This window comes from Ooceraea biroi, chromosome 5 (assembly GCF_003672135.1).
Source record: "Ooceraea biroi isolate clonal line C1 chromosome 5, Obir_v5.4, whole genome shotgun sequence".
In the NCBI taxonomy this organism is placed as follows: domain Eukaryota; kingdom Metazoa; phylum Arthropoda; class Insecta; order Hymenoptera; family Formicidae; genus Ooceraea; species Ooceraea biroi.
Genome location: NC_039510.1, coordinates 12,037,012 through 12,060,608, shown reverse-complemented (window position 1 = coordinate 12,060,608; position 23,597 = coordinate 12,037,012). Strand labels below are relative to the sequence as shown.

The window sequence follows — 23,597 nt, the reverse complement described above, 5'->3', positions numbered from 1 at the left end:
GGCGGGCGAAAGAGTTCATTAAAACCAGTGTCGTGCGCAACTTCTGGCATTGCCAAATTCAACGCTCCTCTTCTCCTCTCATTTCTCATTTCAACGTGGGACTTAAAAAATTTTTTAAATTAAGGAACACATAAGACATTCAACACTTTCAACTGGATCTCTCTTGCTAAGAAAACGGGTTCTTTTTTTCAAGTGAGTTTTAATATTCAGAACAACACACAATCAAAAAAATTGCGCGACGCGTTTCTTTCCCAAATGATCATCTCTCGTTATCACCTACGGTAATAAACGACATGACGTAGCCCGGCTACATGTTTACGCATTTATCAGGAATGAGAGGAAAGGAAAAAGTGCAGAGTGGTAGCTCACAAAAGATAACGATATTCGCGTCATGACCGCGATAATTAATTAATCGTTCGGACGAAGTTGACTTTCATGAAGGTACATATGAGAGTGGAAGTTCACATCTTATATGTAGCACACACAATTGTACATTGCTATAAACGTCAAAACTAAATAAAACAAATTCTAATTCACGATTCTTCTATTCGATTTAAAATTTAATTATAAAAAGACTGATTAATTCTAAATTAGCTTCACTTAACATTAACAATTGCTTGCTATACAATGAAATAAGAAGCGTTAATTATTGTATAAATTACCCTCTCTTTATACTCTTCATCCTAAATCATCAACTTTTGGTTTGGCTCGACGAAGAGAGTGTATGATTTATTTATACATCATTTATTTTTATTTTACATTATACATTTATTTATTTGTTGTCGTGTAATTTGGATCGTCTAGATTTATTACGATTTTGCATAATATCGCGAGTTGTAATTATCGGACAGTATCCCTTCAATCGTGATATGGAAAATACATAATTACATCAACATATATAATTACGCATATAATTATACAAAATGAAACTTGTGCTTGGGGAAAGAATCTAACTGATTGTAAGAAGAAACTCGCGATCAATATTTCTGCCTGCATTGAGCATGCTTTATCAATAACATACATAAGTACATTAAACTGAAATTTTTATATTGTTTGACATTTTGATATCTCTTTCTTGCTTGTAGTCTCATAATTTTTTTTCTCTTTATATTTTAAAAACCAAGACATTTCTTTATTTTAAATTATTCCATTATATATTTTAAATATTTCATGTGGTTCTTAATCAATAAAATTATGGAACGTCAGGATGGCCGAGCGGTCTAAGGCGCTGCGTTCAGGTCGCAGTCCACTTCTGTGGGCGTGGGTTCGAATCCCACTTCTGACAAATCTTTTTGTTCAGGAAATATGTAACAGTTTTATATATTGTGTTACATAAGTACACGAGACAGATGCACGTGCGCTTATGTATTTGTATTGTTTTAATTTTGACATAAAAAAAAGATTGTCAGAAGTGGGATTCGAACCCACGCCCACAGAAGTGGACTGCGACCTGAACGCAGCGCCTTAGACCGCTCGGCCATCCTGACCTTTTTTTAGCTGATTTTTATCTTGCTTTGATGTATTGTACATAAAACCTTAATTATATAAAAATTAATAAGTTTAATATATATTATTCTCTCTCTCACATAAATATATTAACAGACTGTTTACAGATCATAAATATTATTTCTAAATGTCGTTACTTTTATAGATACAATGCAGTCTTTATGTATATTTAATGAGAGAAACATTTACCAACACGAATAAAAACGAAATGTCGTTTTGAGACAGAAAAGTAGAAGAAATTCGAAATGACTTTCAAAAAATCGCCGGCGTGGCGCACATGACTTATGATAAGTGCTTGGTCGGAGATATTACCGCGGGATCATCAATTTCAACGTCCACCCCTCCCCCCCCTCCCGTACATCCCAGACATCTTCCGATTTCCTTCACCTTCTGCCAGCTCGACCTCCTTTTCTGCAGGAACTTCTTTAGGAAACCCATCCCAATAGGAAACCATCCCTTTAGGAAACCAACCCCGTATGCTGCAATATTTCACACAGTAGCGAATGCATTTTTACGATGTACATCACCGCAACGGTACTTCAGCAAATAAAACCTGAATGTTTGAAACTTTATCCAAGAATATCATAATCTCACAAATAGTTGAGTAACAATCATATATTACATGGAAAATTAAACTTTTTTGATACTTAATCGAGATTTTTCATTAATTTTGAAACGCGACTGATTAATTTATTAATTCTGTTATATCAGTATGTTGTATTTCATCGATTTTCTAAGATAACTAAAAAGTTGCAAGCTTGTATTCACAAAGTCATTCACGCCACTATATGCTGTAATATACATATAAGACACACCGATGCATGTATATATGTACATGTATGTGGGATGCACGACTCTGCATGTGTAAGTAATGACTCTCCTCGGGAAATTAAACAGATCTTCTGCTACGACTTTGTCGCAGATAAAGCAGTACAGATTTTTTACTCTGCTTTTTATTTTAAATTTGACCCGTGACAATTAAGATTTAATAGTCATGAAAATAGACTGACCGACAGAAAGCTAGGATTGCTGGCATAAATTTTCTAATAACTGAAGGCTTTAAAAAGACTTCACTTCAAGAACGCGGTAGATCAGAAGAAGACATACATACACGAAAATAGCCAAGATTCTTTAAATTGTAATATTTTTACCTCCTAAAAACTATTTTAGTATAAAAAAGTATTAAATAAGATTTCATGAAAATTTCAGGTAGAAGGAATATCATACACATTTATTAGGAAAGAGAGGAAATACGAGAAGAAGCGTTCAATTGGAGAAGACCACCAGTACTTACCGGACTCCGAGACTGATGGACTGCCCGCAGACCTATCAGAGTTCCTGGAGCTCCCGGTGGAGCTGGTAGACGCCGTGCCCAGGGAGCACTCGGAGACGCTGCGCCGTTTGGACAGCATCGCCGCAGAGGCCGCAGCAGCAGCGGCGGCGGAGCCGGTTGGCGCGCTCGTGCTGAGTCCATGGAGGCCATGAAGCGCGTGAAGGCCGTGAAGGCCGGTCTGGCTCGTCAGCTGCTCAAGCCGTCGTCTCAGGAACCTGTGCTCACGCGACAGCTGGTCTTTGTGTATGGCGTGCTTGCGCTCGCGATCCTCCAGGTTCTGTAACCCAATCAATATAACTTTATCTGTAATTATAGTATGTTATGATAATATGTTAATGTATAAAAGTCTATGTCCTGCATTTTAATATATGTAATAGATTGTATAGTCACACCATATGTAATACATACATATATACACATACGCACGCATGCACGTACGTACGTCAATGCAGTCAATACGTCAATCCATTATGATATATATTACATTATGCAATATTAATGATGTTTATATTATACTAGACTGGTACATATAATATAACGTAGCAAATATAATAATAATACCAACTTTAATATTAATGGATATAACTTTTTAGAATGTGATACTGTTCTATATATGTTTACTTATATTGAACAGCTATTGTCTTATTTTATTGAAAAATCTGTGTCGCTATTCATTATATATTAAATGTTTTAGTTCAAATAATTTATATCTCGAATTTAAATCTGGTTTTCCTCTTTGTCGCAAGCGCTGGCAATAAAAGTCGATGGTCAGCCGATAATCGGTTTCCCTTGTATTGTACACAGTACGTTATTTCGCAACGCAACAACGAGCGCTTACCTAGAAGAGACTGGTTAGTTCCGGTGCAAATCGCCGAATGGAAAATAATCGAGTATGACTAATATGCCTTTTGCTACGTAATATAAGATACGTAAATCTAGAATTTTATTTTACGCGAGAGTTCAAGATATACTTATACTATACAATCTTGAGATTTTAAAGTTGTACATTGTCAACACCGTAAAATACATCCTCTATCCTCATCACTCTTCTTTCACATGCTATTCTTTACAAGCTGTCCTCACGGAAATGGCACATTCACGTTTCTCATTCTTCTTCCTTTGGTTTGCAGCTTCTTTTCCTTTCTCTACTTTTCTATTTTGCATTTCTTCTTCAGTTTTGCAATTCCGCATTACCGAATGTTTTTGTTTTTTTTACAGTTTTCATTCCTGATTTTTTAAATAAACAACATTGCTATAATTAGCTAGTTTTATAATGTTCAATTTTATTGTGTTTAATTGCATGTAATGTTTGATTCCATGTAAATTTGGATTTTATAGAATATTCTGGTACCATGTGATGTTCAAATATTACGTATTATGTTAAAGTAACTTTTTTTGTAAAAGAATATATTTTTTTGCGCATAAAGATGCATTTTAATTAAGCGTAGCAACTTTTTTCCTCAAGTGACTCACAAGCAACCTTTTTTTCTATCTAAAGCAAGCACATAATGTACACCACAGGTGCCCGCGGGTCAGATTGATACACACATTGAGTCTCCCACACGAACTATGTATGCACGAATGAGCCGTGGATACGCACCGCTGCTCCCCATTCTACAGGATGTCCCGAGTACAATCGATTGCATTAATGCTGTCCGGCACGTCCGTATTCACAAGGATATTTCACGGCACGCGTGCCACCAATCCTTTGCTTTTTTTGCGAGAATAAAATAATAGTATCAAAAGCAGTTAATTACGTAAACGAAAACAATGTTGCTTTTTTAAATATTACGAAGGAACGTTGAATTCGTGACGTTCAATTCAATCATATTAGAGATCATTAATATACTCGATTACAATTGCATGCATTCTAACAAACAACAAGAACATCAATATAAAATAAACTCTTTACACACAACAATTTAATTGTAAAATGATAATTATTATCTTTAAATATTATTCTCTCTAAATTTTATAAATAGACATCTTGTATTTCATCTGTTATCTACAATAATTTAATAACTTCCAGGTCTATCATATAGACATTATATTTCTTCAACCTCTTTCTTAGGAGAAAATTTAATACAAAGTGTCTCTTCGTACATTTACTTGAAGTATTTGTTTATGCAAATGACGTTGGATGGTAAAGAGACACATTGTTTCGAACCATCACCTGTTAGAACATGTGCATTTCTACACAGGCCACCCTGTAGAGATGAGAAGCAGACGCATACGCGCACGCCCGCTCAGTACGCAAGCCATTGTCCCTGGCAACCTGTAATTTACTAACTACGCATCCATTGTGCATCGCCACTCTGTTTGCTGCAACACCTTGTTCTGCCCCCCCCCCCTCTCTCTTTTTCAGTTCTGTAGTCCTTCTTCCGCCCATTTGTCCCTTCTAAACCTATTCCAAGTGGGAAACAGTTTCGACACACCTACAAATGCGCCTTACATTCAGATCCCCGTCTGTCCTTTTTCCATTATAACTTTTTCCTAATGTACAAAAAGTACTCTTGAAGAGCTGTAAGTCACCAGCAAGCATTTAAGTACTTATCGTTGAAGAGAGTGAAAGATCCGCTGAGAATTGTTTTCATTTGTAACATCAGCTGATTGCTGCCACCTGTTTCCGCGATTTTCTTCCTCTGCTTTCTTTTGCCAAACTTACCTTGATAAAACGCTTGGCCTTGGTCAAGAGGCCTAACGTGGTATGCCTCGAAGTTTCGGGTCCAAGTGGCACTAGTAGCTTCAACTTTTCTAGACAAGTCCTAAGATGGGCTCTCCTGCAACAAAAACAGAGAATAATGTTATTATCGTATTATCATATTATTATATCAGTAACATATTTTTATTATATACTTATTAGAAGTTTTATTAACATTGACACTAAATTCTAAGATTTTTGTATGTTATCTCTAAAGATGTTTCAAGAAGTCCTAGAAATCTTGCGTACCTAGATATCTCTAGGAATAATCAAAATGCAAAAATTACGAGCTTTATCTTAAAATGATATGTTGCTGTAGCAAAACAGTTTTGAATGACGTCTATTTTTGGCAATATGCATTTTCGTGAAGATACGTGCATGTCACGTGCGCTGAACGCGTGCCATTAGCGGCATTTAATTATAAGTTTACGACCAGTTTATGACCGGTGCCCTGGAAAATAGAGATCGTCGCGGTATAGACGCCGGTGATGGAGGAACAGAATCGCAAGTTTCGGATTAAGGTGAATCCACACGAGAACAAGATGCATGAACATAAATAAATGAAATTGGGAGAAATAATGAGAAAAAGATAAATTCGAGAAACTGAAAATGCTTTTTGGATGTAGCATATTAAATAAGAAAATTTTTTGCGTGTTTCTATTAAATTATATTTAAAATAAAATGTTAATATATGTCTTAAAAAAAGAGATTAAAAACCCTATTTCTAAATTGAGGAACTACATTTAGATATACATTAGGATCAAAATATGGTAACTCTTCTCTCTATTTTGATTAATAAAAATTACTTTAATATACAATTAATATAAAATTAAATTAATATTATACAAACGCGCGCGTGTATATATATTTGTATTTTAATTATTCACTATATACATTTATTGGACCATTGTAGTTAACACACACAATAAATCTCTTTCTTACTACAATGTAATTTATTATTATATTATACATTTAAAATATTCACATTAAAATCCTTTAATTTTACATTCTACTACAATTCGAACTTATAAAGACTCTCGCTCTTAATAACATATATGAACAAAACTTAAGTCGAAAAAACCCACTATCCAGAGACAGGAGATGGCGCGTTTCCACGTACATTTTACGAGAAACAATAAGCCAGCTCTGACTTAATGACGTCATCAAATGATATTATACCCTGTGAGTCGCGGAGTGGACATGTTTCAACCGTAAATAGACGCGTTTCTGTCTACGTGCCCTTACGTCTATGTTCCGTCTAGGCATGTACTCGACATATGTATTATATAGAGTGACCCCGAACTGTCGAATATCTTCCACCGCAACTTCCTTTCAAGAGAAAACATTTTTCAGTAAAAACTATTAAATATAATCGTTAAACATATATTTATACACTTTTATTTTACATATTTATTGTTATAATTACTTATTTATAACTAATAATGTTAAAAATAAATTTTAAACAATATCCTTTAATAACCTTCATTTTATGCTGCATTCTCATTAAAACAGTTTGCAAAACACAAGTCAAAATATCGTTAGAATATAGATATTTAAAGTAAAAAAATAGATATTTTTCTACATAAAACATTTTACACGGCAGTTTAGTATTCATTATTACTGATTATTACATCATTATTGCTAGTAATATTGTTGTGATTGAAGGCAAATCAGAGGGGAAAAGGGTGAGCTGTCAATCAAAGTAGAGACATGTGACAGCGACATTACGCGAAATTCCTATAGTAACTACTCAACCGAATGTACGCTGATGAATAAATACTTCATGCGGAATTCCTGCGTCAGAGTCACCAAGTTAGATTAGCAAAGACGCTGTAAGAGAGAGAGAGAGAGAGAGAGAGAGAGAGAGAGAGAGAGAGAGAGAAGTGGGGGTGCAGTTCGGGGAATGTGCTGAAGATCGCTCAAAGAGAGGATGCTGCCTTGGGGTGTAATATGCGCGAGTGGCAACGATCGAATATTAATCGGTAGTTCGCCAGTAGATCGCTGAGTGAAGAATGCTAGTTCTTTTCATCTTAACTCTTCCTATCCTTTAATTTCAAGATAATATTGTCCAAGTATTGCTCCAGATTCGCCTCGCAAGAACATTCTATGTAGAATCGAAATTTTGTAATATTTCATACATATAATTTTTTCCTTTTAGGAATTGGAAAATTAAGAATGCGACGATTTTAGCAGTTCCTTTATTCAGTTACGAAAAATCGACTGGTCATGTTTGAGGCAACCTGTATAAAGCGTGAATAACATCGCAAGTGCGTAGCCAAGCCTAGCGGGAGCAATGGCCGACCATGAGTTAGATCGCTTTAACAGCCGTCTGTAAACAGCCTCGTAACTTTACTTCTCCTCCTCGATATCTTCTCCTCTCCCCTGCCCGCCCTATTGCATTGCTGTATCACTACCCCTGTTGCACACTCATCTCTCAGTCTCTACTTCTCTCTACCTCTCTATATTCTTGTTTCTTATTCTGCTTCTGTCTTTTTTTCGTTTATCTCCTCATATCTGCTTTATTGTTGTTTTTACTTTCTTGCAATTATCTCGTTTTATCGCAGTATGATTATTTATGCTTAACATATTTATTTATAAGTTATTTGTAATTCCTATATATAATGGTATTTATTACTATTAAATCATGTGAATGCAATTTATACTAAATCATCGTAAACATAATTCATACTATTATTTCTAAAGAACTTCAAATACTATAGCGTAAAATTCATTAATCCAGCAACATTAAACGTTAAAATTGAATTTATCACGTAATTAGATTAATTAACTGCTAATTACTTGTTTTAATCAAATTTATTACATTCATGCATTAACAAACAATAAATATCTGAATTAGTGGAACATTTTCAATCTTCTCACTTCCGGCAGGATATTCGTGATCAACTAATCATTAAAGTTTTAGGGACAGCAGCTATTCAGGGAAATAGAGCTTTCGTTTAAGGAGTGATTCAAGATAGTTTAGCAATTCATTAGAACGGACACTCGAGAGTCGAGACTTAGACGAACTTGGACTTCCTTCAATTGGTGCCCGTTCTATAGCGAGAATGAATAGAGAGAGAGAGAGAGAGAGAGAATAAGAGAAGAATCGAAGCATTACTGCAAAATACCATTTGTAGACACAGGCGAAATAGGTCTAGCTTAATTAAACTGTATGCAACTTCCCAAAACGAGATACCATTTAAAGTTCAGCTTTGCCGTGGATCACCACAAGCTCACCTTCGTGTAGAATATCCTTTCTCACGTCGCACAATTGTCTTTGATCCTTAGTCATGCGGAGTTACAATAATTCCAACTGTTCCAAATGTTAACGTGAACGTAAATGTTCATCTGAAATTATCCACTTTTGACTTACGATTTTAAATAAAAAAACAAAAAGAATTATAAAGAATTCACACGAAAATCGTAAGAAATTAGGCAGGTGATACAATAGTGTATCATGAGTGTATATGTTTACACATGATATTCGGTGTACAAATTAATTCGATGTCCTTTTTAAATACATTAAATAAAATAATAAAATAAATTAAATAAAGTTTGTTTTCTAAGCGCATACGGAATCCATCGGCCTTTGAATCTTTCCCAGCTGATGTAAACGAAAGGAAATCGATTGCTGAGTAACTCTCAGTTGTAGAACTCCTGTTGAGTCTGAGGGGAGTTTCACTCAACAGCTGCTCAAGCTCCTTATTTTCAGATTTCTTCGATTGGTCGGCACGTTCTCGATCGCAAAGATCGAAATTACTACTCCGAAACCATTTTGTACAAATTTTATGTGTCATAAAACCTTTTTAAAGACTGAAGGAATTATATCCGCGGTTTCAACAATTTTTTCTTCAATTGAAACACGAAAAGAATACAGAATATCTAATATATTTTACTTTTTGGACATCATCGTGTTCACTATTGCTTTCTGAAGTCATGTGATTTGCTTCGCCAAGATACATAGTATTTCTTAAATGTTAAAATTTCGTTGATACTTCAAATTCCCAAAACGGCAGGAATATATGTAAATTTAATACAGAATTATAATTGATTCAATGTAAAGGCATCGAAATAATTTGCATACCTAATAATATGGAAGATCCTCATATAAATGCAATTATGGGACAACCACCGGTATAACAGGAACACGTGGATTTTCACTGAAACGTGTAAGTGGATGCATACAGTCGTATAATACTGATTGCGCTTAATTAAGCAGTGCCTCAAAATCCTTAGTAAACGACAAAGACCAGTCCGCACGTGCCTTCATTAAGACTCGCTAATTCGTAGTAGCGAATCCTAATTAGCTACCTCGAGCATCGATCACTTCAGGAACGATATATCTTTTTCACTATTGATAATTCAATGTTATCTTATCTCTTTTTTGTTTTTTTAAACAATGCAAAACAGCACTGCACTCTGCATTCTGATCGTAAAAGTGATGCAGAATTAAATGTTTTACCATGTTTTTCCGTGCGATTACATAGAATATTTTTATTTTACTTCCATTTCAATATTGCAGTATCGTACCTTTATTGTGTTTCCATATGTGCAGCACATAAAAGAGATAGGAATTGATAAAAAAAAACAATATATATTTACAGGAGTATTGGTCAATTGCCATTTTATTTTTAAAGTTGATGGTATACGAGAGTTTTATTCTTCCCTCATACGCTTGAAGCTACACCATCTTTTCTCTCTGTATTTGCAGTTCCAGATCGCATCTCCCTTGGCGACTTGATCTTGACCTTTCGAACCCGCACGTGATTGTGCTTGCTATTTCTCCTACCCTTTCTCCTATTCTCTCCTCTTCTCTCTATGTCTGTAAATCTTCGCTTTCTTCTTTAACAAGCTGTCAAATAATTATCAACAAAAATAACTTTTTTTCATTTTTTGATGATTTTTTGAGACCTATGAGAATTATGTTATGCAAAATATAATAATTAATTTTTGCTAAATCTAATATCATTTTTCATACTCTGTTTTTCAGCTATATGTATTTCTCATGTATCCCCCATAAGAAATATACTTTCTTTCAAATCTTTGCTTTAAAAAACTTTCCGAATTTTGAAAGCTCAAGCATTGAGCTGACGAGTCGTTTTGCTTTTCCCAGACACCGGAGTAAAGCTTCGGCTGATCGTAAAATTTCGAGTCTTGCAGGAAGCTACCGAGCTGTATTTTTCCCCTCACTTCACCATTCTCGTGCTTCCTTCATAAAACTTTCATCGCGCTTTAAAGTCTCGTTTGAGGTCCATCGAAGAGCCAGCGAGCCGGAAAAATTCGCAGCCATCTTTCTTAGCGATAAAACTTCTTTTGACTCTTACAGTATATCTAATTTAAAAATCTAATTTAAGAAAATGGAAATATAAACTTAGCTTACAATCAAATAACAATTTTTAATCAATTAATTTGATGTGTATTTGACATTCACTAAATGCTAAAAACTAATAAAAGGCAATTTCGTGATTGATAATCAGTGCTAAAATATAGGATATATAAGTAATAGAATATTTCCTTTTATTTACACTTTGTAAATATAATGTTTCTCAATTCCTTACACAACCGGGTTTCTCACCAGTGATGTAATCGCGCGTTTATCATCGAGATCCTTCATGACTTATTCAATGCATGAGTTGAGCGAAAAACTTTCTCCGTATATTCTTCTGTATCATCTTCATATCTACATATCTTCAAATATTATAGCAAAAGATAGCTTCTTTCGTATAATATTTAGTGCAAAAACAAATAATAAAAAAACGTAAAAATAGAAAAAAAATGTTAATAAAATACAATACAAAATAAAATACAAAATATTCCAAAAGATCATAGTATTTCTCTTAGATTACTTAACTGCAGTTATACAATCTCGAACAAAATTTTATCGAGAAAAAAAAACATCTTAAAGTATATTCCATGGCTGTTTCTATACATATATCTATAGATATTTTCGACTTTACTAGCAGAGATTGGACAATAAGAGAAGCAAAGCTGCACGACTATCACAAGTTACGACCACGGCTATCACGACTTGCACCGCATTGAGAGGGAGAACCTCAACAATACCATCTAACATTACAAGCACAATGGCTACATGTTGGTTTTCAATATCTCTCTCTTCTCTAATCCTGTTGCTCTGAATCAGTAACTCAAGCATAAAATAGTCACTTTAAGATTCTCAATTTTGTTTTGGACTTTTCAAACCTTTGTCAACGCAAGATAACACTAACGGGTCCACTAAGTTCATGCTTTATGTATTTATTTTTAATATATAAAATCAGACAAAGAGAACAGTATAACATAAAAATTACTATTTTCAAAGATAAGCATTACTGTTATTGTCTCTATCACATTCATATAAAGCCAACAACTTTTTCGTGTTTTTTTTTCTTTACGTCAATGTACTTCTAAGTAAACACACGTAATCCAATATAACTTCTTGCCGTACTGTGCTCTTTTCTGAAACGATACAGTTACTCGCTAGAGCACGTCCGACCGTTAGCTAGGCTTCGATAATCGCATGTAGCATGGCTATAGGTCGATTCAGGAATGCAACATTTACTATAGTGGAAGTACATCGTTGAATTATTTCAACCCTTTCATCCTCTCTTTATAACATTTACTATTATATAATTTTATAAAAAAAGTCTTCATATAATTTGCTACAAAATCATTTGACATTTTGCATTACATTTTAAGAAAATAAAATATTTTTTTTAATTATACATATTACATAAAGAAGACATATAACTGAATGACATTTTATGATCTTAATTTCTAAGTTTTCGATAAAAATCTAGTGCGTGCATGAAGATGGGACACAATTTAATTAATTTTCTTACAAAGATGTACCTCAAAAGCAATATCGCGCTATTCGTAGAGTTATTGTTGCGACTGCAGATTTTTTTCGATCCTGGAATGCTGCAACGAATAGGTGCTGTAGACATAAGACATGAGAACGCGACCTCGCCTCGTCGAATCAATGTGCACGTTTCGATTTACCCTTTGTGTTGCTGACGATTTCATAAACTGGGGGACCGATCGTCTGACGAACGAATGTGCGAGAGTACCGCTTTGGTTCACTTTCACCTGCGCGGGTTCGATGCACTCCGCGACGCAATTGCAATGGCACAGCGTACACATCACGTCGAGTTGCGCCAATAGCACAGAACTTGACGCTTCGCAAGATCTGTCTGAATCTAGCATTCTTCGATTTTTCTCTTTCTGAGCTTCAATTGCAATTTATAAAATTACTTATCGTTAAATCTTAAAATCTTAAAACTTATCAAAACCTGATTGAAATTCTGAGTGCCTCCAAAAAGTTCGAAAACTATCAGTTTAAAATTATTAGTACAAATTACAAAAACTTATTGTGACTTACAAAATTACAAACATCTTATAGAAACTGCAATATACTTCAGTAGTACCCAACAAGAATGCACCGATAAAAGCAAAACGTGTATAAAAAAAATTACAGATTGTAATATATTTTATAAATAAATTTTTTAAGAAACTGTCATGAAACGCAAATAAAAAACAAATTATCTGCTAAGTAATAGAATTAGTTAAATAAATGATATTCTAATTGTTTCAAGTAACATATTACTAAAATTCGTTAAATAATTCATCTAAAAACTGATTACAAGAGGCTATTACTAAAAATGCAATTCACGCTAAACCGAATATGCTGATATGTTTCTTTCTATTTTCTTTTCTTCCAATTTTTTTTAAGAACCTTCTTTTAAGATAAATCTGCGAACAAAATATGATCCCGATGTTCTGCTGGCTAGGATCCGCTTGATCGTTAAGAAAGAGAGCAAGCAAGTAGGATTGGGAGAAAGGGGGAATCTCCAAAGTGCACTTTGGCTCTAAATCCCGAGACTCTTGCCCCATAGAATTAGGTAGAGGTCCTTTAGCATGGTGGAAGTCAGGTTTCCTTCCTGAAGGTCCTATTCCTTTCTGCGACAGAGGTATATCCCCGAGGACAACGTCGTCCACATTGCGGCGAGGACGTGAAGGGAGAAAGATGATAAGGACGAGATGGAGGATAAGGAAAGGGAGTCCCATCCAATAGCTGATCCCGAATGTTCCTAACGAGCACAATAGGTCAGGTATTGCGCAAGCTTTCGCTGACTCGACTCGCACCTCTCGCGCGAACCGATTCGAATCGCCTAGCCGCGCACAGCTCATTCGATATAAAAAAAAGTGCAGGACGTCACCACGTAACCCGATCATCTCGCATCTGATATGTAACTACTTGGCTATAGTAGCTGACGAAGTATAAAGTAGATTTCTCATTTCAGCAGTAACCCCTCTTGACGAATTAAAAATTCGATTTCCCTGAAGCAAAACAATTATGCACTCCAATGAAAAGATATAATAGATAAAATTGCAGTCTTTTTGACACAATATATCTTTTTCTTTTTAAAAATATATATTAATATATATTAATATATACAGGGTAAGGCACCTAAAACAGGCCACCTGAATATCTCGGCTGTTATTGGTGATAGAAAAAAATGTGTCAGACCAAACTTGCATGGTTTCGAGGGGATACATAATTTGTTCAAAATAATTTTTTATTAGGTGGACGCGTAGAGGTCATATGAAGGTTAACTTTGTGTTTTTAAATGGTATGATATGTTTTTTTACGTACCATCTAGTAGAGCGTTTGAAGATGCGCACATTGATCTACAGGTCAAAATCATTCAAGGTCACTGAAGGCTAAAATTTCTAAGTGCTACAACTTTTTTATTTCTGAGTTTACGGTATTTTCAATAGCAGGGAACTCTAGGCAATATAAGAAATAATGATATGAACAACTCAGAACTTTGCGGAAAAAGAAAAAATTTCTAAGGGCTAGAACTTTTTCATTTCTGAGTTTACAGTATTTTTAATAGCAGAGAACTCTAGGCAATATAAAGTAAATTATTTTCCCTTGCAGTTGGCCTTCAGTGACCTTGAATGATTTTGACCCGTAGATCAATGTGCACATCTTCAAACGCTCTACTAGATGGTACGTAAAAAAACATATCATACCATTTAAAAAAACGAAGTTGACCTTCATATGACTTCTACGCGTCCACCTAATAAAAAACTATTTAGCACACATTATGTGTCCCTCGAAACCATGCAAGTTTGGTCTGACACATTTTTTCTATCACCAATAACAGCCGAGATATTCAGGTGACCTGTTTTAGGTGCCTCACCCTGTATAAATACATTAAATATATTCTTTTTAAATATATCTTTTTCAGCGTTTTTGAAAACTGCAAGAAGCCTGATGGAAGTTCTGAGTTCTCCAAAAAGTTCTAAAAATGTCAGTTTAAAATTATTAGTTTAATTAAAAAAATGTTTGCTGTCTTAAACAATAAAAATAGGATGAAGAAACGGAGATTCACTCAAAACTCTTCGGTGGACAAGAATTCGAATGAGTCTTTCAGAATTTAAAAAATGACACTAACGTTACGGAGATGAACTCATCATGAATACGATTGATTCAGAATGACTTGTTGAATAGACTGGAAAACTCTTGTTGTCTACCGCGCGAGACACCCTATATACACGGTGAGCGAATGTTCGATTTCCCTTCATCGCGCCCTCACTTCCGGATGGAAATGGAAGCGAGGCCGATCGAATTGGTTCTCGCGCAGAAAACCAGTACAGGGGAACCCGTCTGGAATCGCAGCTCGGACGACCTCTACCTTGAAATAACAGTCAGGCGCGCGATTCCCTTATCGAATTTGCTGTCTGATCGATGATAAGCGCTGAATTAAATGATAACTGTACCAAAACATCATGTTTCTTCATCATGACCGATAGAAGCGATGTCTTTTATTCCTAATGTTTCTGTTTGCCAAAGATCTCTGATAAAATGTTGTTTATATATTACAACTTATTTCAAAAGTTATTACTGAAATGTCTTACGCGGACAATAGCTAAAATCATTGAAATTAATGTAATAAAAGATAAATTAATGTTTAAAATTAATGTAAAATTTATATTAGATTTTGCGTATAGTTTACAAAAATTTAACTGAAAAACTGTCAAGTTTTGTTAAAGAAATTGTTTGTATGATAGTTTGTATGGGGAGATTAGTTAAAAAATGTAAAATAAAACATAAGTTATATATTAAACATTACTGTTAAATAAATAAATTATAAGCATAATTTCCACTTTCTAGTAAAATGAATAAAAAATAAAAAAGTTGAAATTAAAGTTGAAAGAATACCTGCATATAATTCTACTTATAAATAATAATTAAAAATATTTGGACAAATTTAATACAATCTACAATTGGAAACTATTAACAAATAATTAACGCTATGTAATTATCCGTCAGTTTATTGGTATTCACTCTTTCGCTCCCTGCCTTTCCATTTGATCGCAACCGATTCCGAATCATCACGTAAACCGTCAATATAACTCCTGTCTGCTGAAAATGATGGGAAACTATTCAGCGAGGAAATGCGCTCCCTTTGGTCTTCATTATCTCTCCCTTTCCCTCTCTTTCGTTCTGCCTTCTATCCATTTTCTTCGTTCAGGTCACGTCCAACAGGTATGTACTGAGTGCTACCGTATTATTACCGCAATATTCATCTTGCTCTTGCAAAAAACATCATATTGAAAGTAAAACTTTCTGTTCTTGATCAAACTAAATTTATAAAAACTTCTACAGTAGAATATAAAAGTTTACGATAATGTATTAAGAATGTTTCAGCAGTGTTTCAATTTTGCGTAAACGCAAGCTGCTATTGTAACCGAGTATTATAAAACAAATCAGAAAATAAATTTTCCTTACAATCACATAAGTAATTATTGCACATCTATGCAGAAATTTCTTTGAAAATTAAATTTAATAAATATGTGTATATAATTTATTAAATTATTTAAAATATTGTAACGCGCGCGCACGACACACACAAACTTGTTAATAATGATCAATAGAATGTTTCTCAACAAACAACATAACAAAGTTGAACAGTTCAATTTTACCTTCGAAAAATATGGCATATGGCTGATCGAATAGATATATAACAAGTGTAACCATAACATTATAATGACATATAATGCAACAAGCAGAAATGAGTAATCAGGAATGAGAATCACTGTTCGGGGAGCTCAAGGTGAACGAGCTTCAAAGTGGCAATGGTGAGTTGCAGGAGACGTAAAGACAAGGGTCCCTGGGCCCTAATGCTTGCGCCATTTTTACAAGGGAAACACATGAAACCTTTCCATTCTCCCCATTATTCTTTCCCTTGAACTACATCTCTTGTGAATAAATAACTATTGCATGTTAACTGTAGCTTGACGTTGTATCATATCACAGATGTGATACATGATCTGATACATCAATACTCGTTTCCCTCTTTCCCTCTTGTCAATGATTCCAAAATATAAAGCTATATGTAGTAAACATTTTTCAAATAACACCATATCAAACTGTATGATACACAAGATACTCTTGTATCAGCTGTTTTAAATATCCGCAAATTTAACTGGAAATTCATGAAGATATTTCGTCAAAAGTAAGGGGCACTGTTAGCGAAGAAGTGCGTAGCGTTCGATTGGAGAACCAGCAGAGGAGAACTTTTACGAAAAATAATTTGTCCTACAAGATCGTTCCATAAAACTGAAACTTGTGAAATCTGATATTCCATACGCATCGATTCAATATATAACGCTTTTAACCAAGGTCGGTCGATGCTCTGAACAATATCGGGCATCTCCTGATCTCTCGAACGTTAGAAAATGGAAGGAGGTGTACAGGGTGCACGTTCCGCTGAGTCGTCCTTGACCCCGAAGTCAACCCGCATTCTGTCCCGTGCATCTAGTAGAGGATATACCCTGCATGTTTATCCACACATCAAACCTGTTCATTTTAATTATTCTACGTTTACTATTCTTTCCTTTTGTATCGTATCGCTTGTCTTACTGAGATTTCTCGCGTTTGTCCAAACAACTTTTTGATAATTTGTTAAATTTGTTAAATAGCGTAAGATTAAAAATTGAAAAAGAAATAAAGTTCTGCTGTCTGTTGATATTTTTTAATTTTGCATACTAACTATATTTCCCATCATTTTTCAAACAATAATGAACGATATTGCGTGTAAATAACACAAACGTTTATCGACTTGAACCATTGACCTGCAATAATTTAAAAAGTTGATAGGACAGTTAATGTAACTTTATGCATCAGTCTTAAATTAACGCCTCTTTATTTTTTTGTTGCGTGGAAGATAATTTATTTTATTTAATAATTTTAGATATTTTTTGAGTTTAATACAAGTTATTTGCTGCTGACTGTAGTTGCAATATAAATTTTGAATTATTGTAATTATCGATATACTACAATAAAAGACAACTTTTTTAAAAATAACGTTAGTAAGAACTTGTTCAATAATTTGATAAGCTAATGTTTAATTATTATATTAGCTATAAATTAACTAACAGTTCATATAATTGAATGATAGTTAGATAATTTCAATTTTTATTATTACATTAATACAAATTAAGAGTATCAATTAAAAATAATAGAAATACAAAATCCAGACTTCTGTTTTTGCATCGAAGCTATAAAGGGCTGAAGTTATATAGTCGCGAAGGGCTCAAATCAAAATTATGAAAAGCCGAAAGAAGACTGGCAGGGTGCCGAACCGGAAGTTGGCTATCGTTATGGTTCTCGCGTCGGCAGCACAAAGGGTAGCACTTAAAAATTCAATGCATTTCAAATGGGCCAAAAATGCGTCCTCAGGCGTCGCTCGCGGCGCCATTTTCACTCGCGCTAGCGCGGCCATTTGTCGAGCTTTCGTTCTCCAGCCGCCCCTGATCTCTTTGCCCTCGATGTTCAGGAAAACCCCACTATTCTGTATAATCAGTCATACAAATAACGCGCAACTGTACGATTACTTTTCACTTTTGCTCGCCCACCGGATTAATAATATTGATACAACGTTATAAAATCACATAGAACTTATTTTAAGCAGAAATTAGTTCTTCCTAGCTTTGGACTTTGTATTTTCTTTTTTCCTTATCCTCTCTCTTTCTCTCTCATGACTTTTAATGTACGATAGTTAACGCTAAAATATTACGGAGATACAGATTTGTTTTTAGATAAACGTATAACTTTACAAATTTGCATGAAACACTAAAAATAAAAATCCGATTAAATTTATAAAAACATTGCATAAAATATTTAACTCGCAATGTAGATTTATAATGTGATTGGGGTTATCAAATATTGATCGTATTGTAAAAATAATCCGGACAGCTGTAATAAACACTTGTAATAAAAAACATTTTGTCATGTCTTATATCTCTTATGTCTCTATCTAATCTTTCTTGAATTTTATTTTTTTAACGATTTGATGGTATAATCTCAATGCAATCTTTAATGTACAGTTAAATGCAGACCTAATTGCAAGCATCCGTGCGCATATAAATTTGTCGCGGATTTATTTCAACTGCACGATGTGCGCCAAATATAGGACAGTATGTCATTGGCTTCCACGTTTCGTACGTTTGTTGCACGTGTTGCATACTGATGTAGCACACGCACCACTTCATTCACACACATTTATCACAATTGATGCGCAAACATAACACTTGATAATAAAATCTCTCTTTTCGCGAAAAAAAGTTAAACCTTAAAGAACTGATGTACAAGTTCTTATGAAAAATAGCTTGAAGTGAGAAAAAGCGTACCATAAATATATGCCATAAATATGTACAATAAATATAAAGAAAAGGATTAAAATTCGTCAATCCAAAGATATACATATACAGAGAGAGGAAGATATAAAAAATGAAAAGTGTGCTCAGGAAAAAAGGAAAAGCGAGGTAATCGCAAGCGGACTGTCGATTGTTTTTTATCCAAACAACTCATGTGGGAGTAGTACTTGACAGAAAGAGGAATGAAGAGGGCATGAAGTTACATGAAGGATAGCGTGACAAAAACGATCGAAGTAAAAAGCCACTACACATCCCACATTCGCGTTACATAACATAATAACGTATGCTTCCGCGACGCACATTTCTCTCTCTTTTTTTTTAAATCTTGAAACTGCAACGCAGTTACTGCTACGCAGTAACGTTTTTCGCAGTAATGTTTCAGTACTTTCTGTAATTATTTTTCCCCTTTTTTTATATTGCTTATGAAAAAAGCAATTTCCTTCTCATTAAAAGTATTCACCTTTCAGTTTTTGCTTTCAGACAGTTTAAAAAAGATCTTTTTGAGAATTAAAAAAACGATTTTAAAGGAAGACGGTAATGTTATCCTAAACATGTAAAAAAATTCTGATTTTATTTCAATCTGTATCTTATTTATCATTTCATTATCATTATCATTATCATTTATCACTTTATCTCATTACTTATTTTTGTGAAAAATTATAGGATAATTAGATTTTTATACAAAAAAGTATCAAAAGAGAAAATATTTATGCGCTTTATATCTGTTAATTGGTCGGTTTCTGGCTTAGCTAGGAAAATTAATGTCTCCAAAAACTTCTAACATTTTTTCTAACTACTTTCAATGCTAATAATATAAAATTGGATATAAGATTGGAGTATATATTTGTAGATAGTAAGTTATATTAAGTAAGTTAAAAAAGATTATAGAACATTTACCTGTTTTTCTCCAGCTCATTATGAGTCGTTCTGAAAACAGAAAAAAGAAAATATTTATTATATCTTAGGTGACAAAAAAATCCGATAAAGAAAATAAGACAACAACAATAATACCAAAACAATTTAACAACTGATATAGAATCAAATTGCAGAGACTTATCGCGTGAAAAATACCACAAACGCAGCGATAAATAACTCAGAATTGCAAATCAAATCAAATCGCACTACAGTACAGCATTTAATTATAAATCACAAAAGATTAACTGTCAACTGATATCTTGAAATATTGGATTTCAAAAGTTCCAATTTTATAAAATATTCTTATAATGGAAATGTTTTTTGTAATTAAAAACATATATTAAAATAATTCTTTTAAAAAAGTATAATATATGTCAAATTTGAAAAAATTGAGAATATTTCAATATTGAGAATTCTGCATGCTATTATTTTACAATTTTAAAATTGAATATATCAATGATAACATATTGTTTTAAAGAAATTATACTGAAACAATTTTGAATAATATTTTAAATAACATCTTTTCTACTTTAATCAATAATTTGCGAACATATAAAGAGAGACTTTTTGTGTTTATTTTTTAAATTTTACAATCTTTTTGACTCGGTATAAACGATACAAGTTCGAAAATTTGAGTAAATTATAGTGTCATTTCGTAAGGAAAGTTTTATTAGATACAAACCTGCTGCCTTGGGACTTCTTCGTCTTTGGCCTCTTTGTAACCGTCCGCATATCATCAGGTATTGGCATCGTTGAAGCGTAGCCATGTTCAGCTTCTACAACCACAAAATGATAAATCGATAAGTAGAATATATATAGAATCATATATTTATATATCTACACACAATATAATTATATAGTACTAAGTATTCTAAAATTGATAGCTTTAATTGCTATATATATATATATATATATATATATAATACTCGACAAAATAAGTAAAACTATCCGTATACATTTGAAAATTCGTTTTCACAAGCAATAAATACTAAAATATACTCCAAATACTAAAATATAATCCAAACAAATATTGTTTCTCATTTTACATGTAGAATTAAAAAAATATATGCACTTTATTATGTAACTAAACCTAATGATCTTGCGTTCTTAGATTTCGCGAAAAATGCGATAGGAAAAAACCATAATAGGAGTGGCACGATAAAGCTGAAAGTTTCAAAGCTTGTTAAACTCATTACGTCGCGAGTAATTACAGCGCAATTTATTTTCCTACATCATTCTAGATCTTTGTTCCAAGAGTCACACGCGATCGAATCACGATTACATTTTTTGATTTTCCAAGTAAACAGAAGTACAAATTTTCATATTAAACAGGTGTATGCTAGTTAAGTATCGTTTAGTTAAGTCATACTTATTCATGGTTATCAAACATTACAATGTTACTATATAAAATAAATCCTTGCTTATGTACCTATGTTGTAAAACTTTATAACTTTTTCTATATAAATATTGTTTAAACTATATAGAATAATATTCATTATGAACATGTAAATTAAGTCACATAACATTTCATAACAATAAATTATACTTAAATTAAACAAAAAGAAAGTGATAATTACAGATTAAGTAAACAACTTAAATGTACTAATAATTTTAAATTAAAATAAAACTTTATGTATAAAATATGGTATATTTAATGTAAAATGATACAAAATAACAATATCATTAATGTTTTTTTCATTTATTTTAATATAATAAAAACCTGCAAAATATTTTATATAAATAGATTTCAAATTAAATATCGAGATAAACAAATACACTAAATCAATTGATAATAGTCAAATGTTTTGAAATAAATTTATACGAACGGGATATTTCAAGATTAGATTTAAATAGAGATTCAAAATTAGAGAAATATATACGAAATGTGAAAACAAAGTATCCTAAATAAAAGGATTACTATTAAATTAAGACAAACTTACTCAATTTTACTGTCATCAGTTTACTTACTCTTTTTTTAATTAGATGCAAATATATGTATATAAAATGTATTCGTATGGTGACTTAATTAAACAAAAAGCACAATTTATTTCAAATTTATTACAAAATAAATGTGTAATTTCTATTGTCATTTTATTGTTGTATATTACATGAATTCAACGAGAATTTCTTCAATCTTTAGTTCAAATTTCTACAAATTTATGATATCTTTCAAAACGGCAAATATTTCGCACAAATATATGTATTATAAATAAACTTTAACAAATGAATGACGTCTTTTTAATTTAATACGATTCGATTACTGAAACATATTTTTTTAATAAAAATGTTCCGTAAAATTGAGATATTCAGAATTAACACGCAAAAATTGGACAATTCTTTCGCAGATCTAACAAAACACAACAAAACATACGAGGAGGCACATGCACGCGCGCGCGCGTGCACGGAAAACGACGTGCGTTTTCGCATGCACGCGGCGAGGACTACGCCGCTCTAGTACGACGTAGCAACATAAGTGGAGTAACAAAATGAGATCATCACGCCGCGTACGATCCGCTACGAAAACAAAGATAGCAGTGCAGTGCCGAGATGACGCATATTTTTAAATTGTGTGAATCTCGATTGATGAACAGAACAGAACAGAACAGTGCGCAAAGACGACAATGGAAATATATTAAACATGTTAAAATACGTTAAGGAGTAAACTTATGATATTACATTTGACACTGCTTGAACTTTTCCGCTTCGTACTTTTTATTTCTACACTGCACATTTACCGATCGAAGAGCAATCGGCTCTGCTCCGATTGCAAAATATTAAACGTTACGCGCAAAGGTCACAGGAACGCGACTAGCTTACGACTGCGGAGAAATTTAAAAGAGAGATTAAAAAGAGAGATAAAAAAGGAGATGAAAAAGGGAAGGGCAGAGCTAGAGAAGGGTATAAAGAAAAAAAAGAAACCAGAAAAGGGAAGAGCACTCACCTCTTTCCCTTCGTTCAATGTACTCGGCGGCCTGCAGTAGGGCAGCAATGCTCATATTTCCTCGGTTTGGCGTAATCCTGGCGGCTTCCGTTCACGCTCTTCACTCCTCTTCCTCCTCCTCCTTCTCCTCCACCTCCTTCGTTTGCCGCACGTTCCCGCGCCGCCGTCCACGCGACGAAGACACGGCACACACACGCGCGCGCGCGCACGCACGTACGCACGCACACGCACTCACACTCACACTCGTACACACGCGCGCGCGCGCACGTGCGCGGACGACGGGCGCACTGGCGTGAGCGAAGGGGGAGGACCGCGAGATGCGTAATCGTGATGTCTTTGGCCGCCGCGCCGCACCGCCTCGGGCGATTCCGCTGCACCTCGGCTGTTCTCGGACACACGTACGGGCGCGCGGTGCACTAACACGCACGAGTGATGACGACGCGGCGCACCGAGCGAGAAGCGTGTACCGATCC

At 33.9% G+C, this 23,597-nt stretch overlaps 1 protein-coding gene and 2 non-coding genes across 4 annotated transcripts in view; 1 reads left to right on the top strand and 2 right to left on the bottom strand.

Annotated features, from left to right (window-relative positions):
* LOC105281062 (max dimerization protein 1) overlaps positions 1-23,597 on the bottom strand; it is a 30,303-nt gene that overhangs the window by 2,949 nt on the left and 3,757 nt on the right. The window contains exons 1-5 of one of the 2 annotated variants that reach the window (XM_011342019.3): positions 23,125-23,265; positions 20,866-20,959; positions 20,166-20,195; positions 5,505-5,619; positions 2,801-3,116 (exon numbers count right to left, since the gene is read on the bottom strand). In XM_011342019.3, coding sequence (XP_011340321.1) covers positions 2,801-3,116; positions 5,505-5,619; positions 20,166-20,195; positions 20,866-20,959; positions 23,125-23,179 — 610 coding nt within the window. In that variant the 5' untranslated portion in view covers positions 23,180-23,265. Of the gene's footprint in view, positions 1-2,800; positions 3,117-5,504; positions 5,620-20,165; positions 20,196-20,865; positions 20,960-23,124; positions 23,266-23,597 lie in introns of those variants that run through there. The other variant, XM_011342020.3, reaches the window with a different exon arrangement.
* On the top strand, positions 1,202-1,285 carry Trnal-cag. Its single transcript has one exon. It is a non-coding gene; the product is annotated as a tRNA-Leu (tRNA).
* On the bottom strand, positions 1,404-1,487 carry Trnal-cag. Its single transcript has one exon. It is a non-coding gene; the product is annotated as a tRNA-Leu (tRNA).